At 38.4% G+C, this 7,103-nt stretch overlaps 2 protein-coding genes across 2 annotated transcripts; one reads left to right on the forward strand and one right to left on the reverse strand.

Annotated features, from left to right (window-relative positions):
* The first annotated feature begins 506 nt into the window (after positions 1 to 506).
* On the forward strand, positions 507 to 3,434 carry LOC131308492 (NAC domain-containing protein 71). Its single transcript, XM_058335431.1, has 5 exons — positions 507 to 1,263; positions 1,893 to 2,170; positions 2,272 to 2,595; positions 2,685 to 2,913; positions 3,022 to 3,434. The coding sequence occupies exons 1-5, from the start codon at positions 1,107 to 1,109 to the stop codon at positions 3,132 to 3,134; spliced, it is 1,101 nt and encodes a 366-aa protein (XP_058191414.1). The 5' UTR covers positions 507 to 1,106; the 3' UTR covers positions 3,135 to 3,434.
* Positions 3,435 to 5,315: 1,881 nt separating this feature from the next.
* On the reverse strand, positions 5,316 to 6,815 carry LOC131307649 (uncharacterized). The gene is made up of 2 exons (XM_058334273.1): positions 6,572 to 6,815; positions 5,316 to 5,906 (listed from the first exon to the last, which is right to left on the reverse strand). Exons 1-2 carry the CDS (start codon positions 6,729 to 6,731, stop codon positions 5,380 to 5,382), a joined length of 687 nt encoding a protein of 228 aa, XP_058190256.1. The 5' UTR covers positions 6,732 to 6,815; the 3' UTR covers positions 5,316 to 5,379.
* Positions 6,816 to 7,103: the final 288 nt, after the last annotated feature.

Consider the following 7,103-nt stretch of genomic DNA (forward strand, 5'->3'; position numbering starts at 1 on the left):
GACATTACATTCTATAATATTCAAATGTGATACAAAACATCTTGCAAGAAGTCAATATGTTAGAGAATTGAAAATTAACAAAGTGATGAACGCATTCAAGATCCAAGATTACAAATACATAAAAATAAGCTGGTGAGGTACGTGTACATTAAGCTGACTTAGACAATCTGAGTTAAAAAATAATAATTATTTTTTATCAATTTCCTTTTGTGTTATTCTTGGTGTGGTAGTCTTGTTCAAAATAATGTTACCGTACCATTAGTTCCAAAAGTAATGGGATTATAAAAACCCACAAAAATACCCAAAATCAAGGCCTTCAATTAAGTGTTATCTAAGACTAATTTAGTGCGAATTAGACAGTGTCTTGAGTGTGAACTCATTTAGGTGTGGGGGGCCCCACATAGGTGGAATTTTAGGTTCGCTCCAGACAAGCAATCAACCTTTCGGTGTTCATCTATTTTGGACCGTTGTCTCTTCCAAACCCTATATATAAGCCGTCCCACACCCCTCTGTTCTTACTCTACGCAAACTTCTCATCTTCTTTATACAAACTCTCCACTAAAAATCTCTCCTTATCAAATTCTTTCCTGGGTCACAAAATTCTAGACTCCACCATCCAAAATTTCCCATTTATAAGATATTTTGAATGGTTTTGGCTTACAAAAGCACCCATTTTTTGAAGTTCTAACTAGTCTTTCTCTCTGTTTCTATCAACTCATTAGACTCATCCCTTGAATTAAGGCACATTTGGCTCTCTGGGTATTACGAAGACTCTCTTTTTATACAGTTGTTCTTGTTTAGGGGATCAAAATCAAAGGAGGTGGGGGAGGGCTTTAAATCATAACGGAAAATACTGATTCTTTGAAGAAAATGATTCCGTTGCACAACGGGTGCATTTTATGGAAGTTATTTGCAATTCTTGAAAAGAAGTTATCTGTTGAAGAAAGCTTTTATTTTTGGATCTTCCAAATTTTCAATAGGTACAGTTTGGGGACTTAGCCATAAGGTCAGAAATAGGTCTGTAATTTTCTAAGCTCTTCTCTCTTTTTTGTTTCCACTTGTTTCTGGATATTTTGGATATTTTGGATAGTTAGGAGAGTGAGGAAATGGGAGGAGCATCGTTGCCACCGGGGTTTCGTTTCCACCCAACTGATGAGGAATTAGTTGGGTATTACCTCAAGAGAAAAGTTGAGGGACTAGAGATTGAACTTGAGGTGATTCCAGTGATTGATTTGTACAAATTCGATCCGTGGGAGTTGCCAGGTATTAATAGTAGATGCTTAGACAAATGTTCTTTAAATAAATCATGGACTTTTTGAGTTTCATTTTGCTTTTGAGTGACATCAAGCATATAGTACATTTTATCAGTTCGTGTGAATTATCGAAAGGCATCTAATATCTTAGAACTTTATCTGTGGTGGTTGCATGAACTAAGGTCGATAAACTTTTGAATCTTCTCTGGACATGCCATGAATTAGTTGTGATTATCCTGTTGGGAATTGATCATCTAATCCTCTCAAGGTTCTTGATGTATAAAACTCAAATTTTGGTTATGGGCCTTATGGCATATAAGTATGAAACCTAATTTTCCAATAGAGGAATTCTTGTGTTGTAAAGTTTCTACTTTACATTTTTATGTCAATTTCCAAGTCTACTTTTGTTCTTCTTTATGAACTAAACCAGCCACAAGTATGTATTTTCTGTGGGGCATATCACTTTTTGCTCTTCAAAGCCGCTTCTATCGGATTTTAATTTTCCAAATCACAGTTCTTTAGGACAAAAGGAATTACTTCAACAGTGAAAGTGTCACGGTGTCACCTTATTTTTAGTTGCCCATTGGTTTGTATTTGGGAACTTCTGAGATTCTCACTACATGTTAACTATTATTGCAGAGAAATCATTCCTACCAAAGCGCGATATGGAATGGTTCTTCTTCTGTCCCCGCGACAAGAAGTACCCAAATGGATCGCGCACAAATCGTGCCACCAAAGCAGGCTATTGGAAAGCTACTGGAAAAGACCGAAAAGTTGTCTGTCAGGATTCTGCGACAGGATACAGAAAGACCCTAGTTTTCTACCGCGGGCGGGCCCCAATGGGAGATCGAACAGATTGGGTAATGCACGAGTATCGTCTTTGTGATGATACTTCTCAAGGATCACCAAGTTTTCGGGTAAATTTAACAACCTCATGTTATATTAAGAATCTAGATTCTATAGTGGTTAAGAATTTTGTGGGACTAAATTTTAGCTTGTCATCGAACTTGACTTTCAGGGAGCTTTTGCTTTGTGCCGGGTGATTAAGAAGAATGAGCATATACAGAAAATGAGTGATGCTCATGGGGAACCAAAAGCTAAGTGGGTTGGAAGCAGTTCATGCAATGAGGATTTCACCTCAACAGCAATGCCAAATGAGGCTGTGATCATCAATGAAGACACATCAGTCCAAACAAGTCAAATTTGCAATGGAAGTACCTTTTCTAGTCCTATTGCTTCTCCATATCATACAACACCAATGGTGGAGAATGAAGCTTTTTCAATGGGGAACAATCCCAGTAGCCTGTGGGTCTCACCTGATCTAATACTTGATTCTTCCAAGGTACTAAAAATATTGACCTTTCTGATCCTTTTTACCCATGAGATTTCATGATAAATTTCTCAAACATTTGTTTTTATTGATTTTAACAGGAATATCCACAACAAGGACAAGGTGTATCTGGATACTTCCCCCAGTACGAGTTTCCAAACACGATGACTCAATGGCAGCCATATAATCAGTATGAGATCTCGCCCAGTTCGTCGTTCTCAAATTTTACAGAGGAGGTTGAACACGGTGATGGTCTAAGCCAATTTGGTTGCATGTCACCTTACTCGGACTACATGGGGTTTTCTGGAAATGAGAATATCTCGTATGAAGGTTATGACCAGTACCAGACCAATTCACTAAGAACTCCAAATCGCTTCTGAACAGAAAAAAAACAAAAACAAATGGGAGTCATTGTAGTTTCTTTTTTCTTTAATGCAGGATTTGAAACATGGGATCAGGCTCCGATTTGTAGACAGAGTAGCGGAGATGGGAGTTTGGGAGAATATGGCGGTTTATGGTCACAGGAGGATAACATGGTCATTGTTATGTAAGAGTATGCTAAAACTAGAGCTATTTTGCTTGTAATAATCCAGGAGGGCGCCTCTGAGACAATGCCTTTTAACGTTGTTTTTGGTTATGGTTGTTGCCGTTGCGGTGTTGCTCGGGTTTCAAGTTACTGGTTAAAATAGAAGTCTTCCCCCCAAGTGGTAATCACTTTTATAGATTGCACTGGGAGTTGGTTTAGCTTGCAGTATACGTGAATCTATGTTATCTTATATAATAAGCTTCTTTCAAAGAAGCCAGCTTGTGTCAAAATGTTGGATGTTCGAATGTTAAAGGTGATCCTGTTCCTTTGTTTGGTTCTATATGGAAGCAACTTTCTGTGTAAAAACTTCTGAAATACCATCCAGAATGCTGATTGATCTATGTTCAGGGACCACATTCAAGCAGTGATATGCTTAGTTGCATTTCAAGTGCAAATCTTGAAATTGTGTCTGTTAGTAAGTGGATGATTTGGAATTGATATTTGAGTTATGAGAACATTAAGTGTGCTAACAATCAGATTATTAAGACAAACATGGCATTATCACCACTTGAGCCCTTTCCCTTGATTTTCTCATCACTCCACGCCATGAGGCCATCTACACCATATCTGGGATTCTGTTGTGTTTCTTGTATATTCGTAGACCAGTCTCTCCAATCAATCCCTGTAACAACACACTCTTTCCTGCCTCGGAAACCTGTCAAAGTAGCCTGCGAGCATTGTCCAAAAGTTTAACCCCAAATTCGAAGCAAGTAGGTGTTTTTCAGTATATATCGTTTCCACCTTCATCCTCATCAATGTGGGATTGGGGTTGTCACACTACAATAGTTTCGAGCTTGGCCGTCACGTTACTAGAGATTATATGGATCCGTCCTCTTACTACAGAATCCATGCGTAGTTGATAATTTCTCCCTCTTATCTAACTCAAAATCATGAATCAGACATATCTGCCACCTAAATTTGAGATAACATTGTTGGGTTTTTTTATGGTTACAGTTCTCTTTTCCTACATGGTGCCTATTCAGATTGAGAAGGAAGTATATGCAAGGTGAAGCATCGAATCCATGAGGTCACCAAAAAGCTTCACCAGAAAGCATACAAGGAAGCACATTCCTCTTGACCAAAATTTTCAAACTGATCTGTGTCCCTTTGGTCACACAAATGATAAAGAGGAAAAAACAACTAGAGTAATGCAAACTTTAGAAGTGCTTTTGCTAAAAGCTATAGAGCATAAACTCTTTTAACGCAACACCAACCGAAATTCTGCCCTATATTAGATTGTCCCACCACCACCCCCTACTTCTTCACTCACAACATCTATTACTCGGCCAAAGGGTATCGAATCTGTGTCATATAAGCAATTAGCCAGGCCCCTTATCTTTCTTCAAGCATGGAAGTAAATTGATAGTTAAGAAAATCCCTTTGCAATGGTTTCTTTTCTCTTTTTGGCCTGCCCTTTAAAGATTATGCTCTCCAATTGTTTTAATTGAAAGCAATATCCGGATAGGGACTCTTTAATTGGTCTCCAATGTGAATAAGGATATCCCTGATGAGAGATCGTAATATGATAGGATCTCTGTTTAAGCGTAACGTTGTGAGATGAGCTGAACCAAACGCTGTAGCAACTTGTTTAAACTTAGTTTTTACTAACTTCGAAAATTGATGAGGTCTGAACACATTTCAAAGCACATAAAGTTTTTCAGCTTGGCTCAATAAACTTAAACTTCATTGGAAAAATCAAACTGCTCGAGCTAGCTAGACTCATGAATTGATTGAGTAGATCTTGTTTGTGGTACGTCAGAGAAGAACAAGGAGAACGCAAAATGAAACTATAACATACTGAATCAAAGCAATTAATATAAGTGGTTATGCAAAAAGCTAACATAGGAACCTTACCATGAAAGTAGAGAATATATTCAGCGAATCTATCTCATATCCTTAAATAAACCGTAGAAACTCAATACCTTCAGGTAAAAGATTCCATTAAATTTCCGTTTGACCCAAAAAAAAAAAAAACCCCATTAACTCGTTATTTGGCTACTAACTGGTCAAGCAAGTTCCAAACAGGTTATTTTCATTGTCGAACAAGCATTTAACAAGTTAAGCTCAAAATACTAAGTTTGTTTTTCTGCCTTAGTCAAATCACATCAATTTAACAATCTCAAGGCATGAGTAGATGTGGAAATCATTTTGTGTGATAACAATCTCTTCCACTGAAATAATTCACAACACATTTTCATACACTGTCCAAGCTAATATAGGCTTGCAATTTGAGGGCAACAAAACACTTCCACCTCTTCAAGAACAGCCTTAAACTCATCCCCAAACAAGGACTCCTTCCCATCAGACCTTTTAGCATAAGAGAGTCCCAATCTAGACTTAGCTTGCCTCAGATCACCAATCCCCGAATTCGTATCCGGCCCAGCAAACCCGCCCATGACTGGAGCCAATGGCGGCCCAATGAGCAGGCCATCGGCCCCAAACTGCGGCCCACCTCGAGCATAATCGAAAAGTGCAGCTCCACTTCCCCCTACTTTGGGTAGAACAATGGGTTCATCAGTTGTTTGATCATGTTTTTCCCAGTAAAAGAGGAAGGCATCAAAAGTCTCATAGTAATCGTCGGTGCTTCGGTATCCTTCTGGGTTAAATGCTCCAAATTTGAATGAGTTGTTTGTCCAACCGATTATAACACAGGGTCCTTTGAAATCAGAGCAGTTGTGAAATGCAGTTGCGCTGAATCCGTCAAGTGTGGCTTTGTAACAGCATTTGAGTTCCCTACCTGCATAAATTCATGACAAAACTTAGCATATTGGATTGCTATATTCAAATCCTTTGTGGGCTGTTGAATTCATATGATTCCTCTTTTAACCGATTACGAAAAGGATAACAAAAAACATACAATGTCACAAAAGATTGAATAAGCTTGGCTAAACTCTACGTCAATGTAAGGACTAAGGAGATCAGCATATAAAGCCCCAAAGGATACATATAGCGAAATATCCTCATGTTCCTTGAATGGATCTCTTAGTTGTTGAGTACATAGTGAATACTGTCTATAATGCCAAGGAATAGAGATTATCAGGTTGGATATTTCCCATTAATTTGGCCGGGTGGTCAAATTACTGACAGTAAGTTCGTGTACAAATTTATGTGCACAGTTATGTACTTAGTTGGTCAGAAAAAAATGTTTAAGAGGAAATGTGTTGCTTTACCAAGAAAAAACGATCAACGTCATTGACCAAATACTCAAATGCTTGTTACTGGCCATTTGACTCCAAAATCACATTTTCTGAGGGTAATAACAGAGTTCCCCATATCGTTCCCATTTTATTGGAAGTCCCGAAGGGTCATGGTAATAACAGAGCTGTGTGTGTGGGTGCACGCGTGTGGGAGAGAGAGAGAGAGAGAGAGAGAGAGAGAGAGAGAGAGAGAGAGAGAGAGTACCCTTGAGGAATGTTTTAGCAACCAGAGAAGGTGGGAAGGGAGGATCAATAGGGTGGTAATTGGGCTGTGGTTTCTCATCGGCTTTTCCCCTACCAAAGTTCCAATCAAAGAAGCTATTAATCCAGCTTGGGGATACAGAGTTTGCGACTCTGAAACTCATCTCTCTGACTCCCCTTCACATTCACCTCCACAAAATCTAAGGAAAGAAACATTATCGTCAATTGATTCTCTCATCCAGGAGAAATAATCATCAGTCGTCTTAGGGTTATTTTCACTTTTATACCCTAAACATCCTCAATTGTGTTTATGTCCCTAAGCTTTTAAATCAACATACTTGATTCATAAACTATTGTGATAGTAGCAATCAAGTCCAACGGTTCCTCTCGTAATAGACGGTTTCCTTCACATGCAGGTTTCTACTACTAAAATAGAGGGCAAAAAGGACTTTTTGCTAAGCAAGTTATGGAGAAAAAATTCTAATCCCTTCCTAACAATATCGTAAGAGAATTAAAAAAAATTAAGAAATAAAGAG

The sequence above is a fragment of the Rhododendron vialii genome, chromosome 11a (assembly GCF_030253575.1).
Source record: "Rhododendron vialii isolate Sample 1 chromosome 11a, ASM3025357v1".
Taxonomy (NCBI): Eukaryota; Viridiplantae; Streptophyta; class Magnoliopsida; order Ericales; family Ericaceae; genus Rhododendron; species Rhododendron vialii.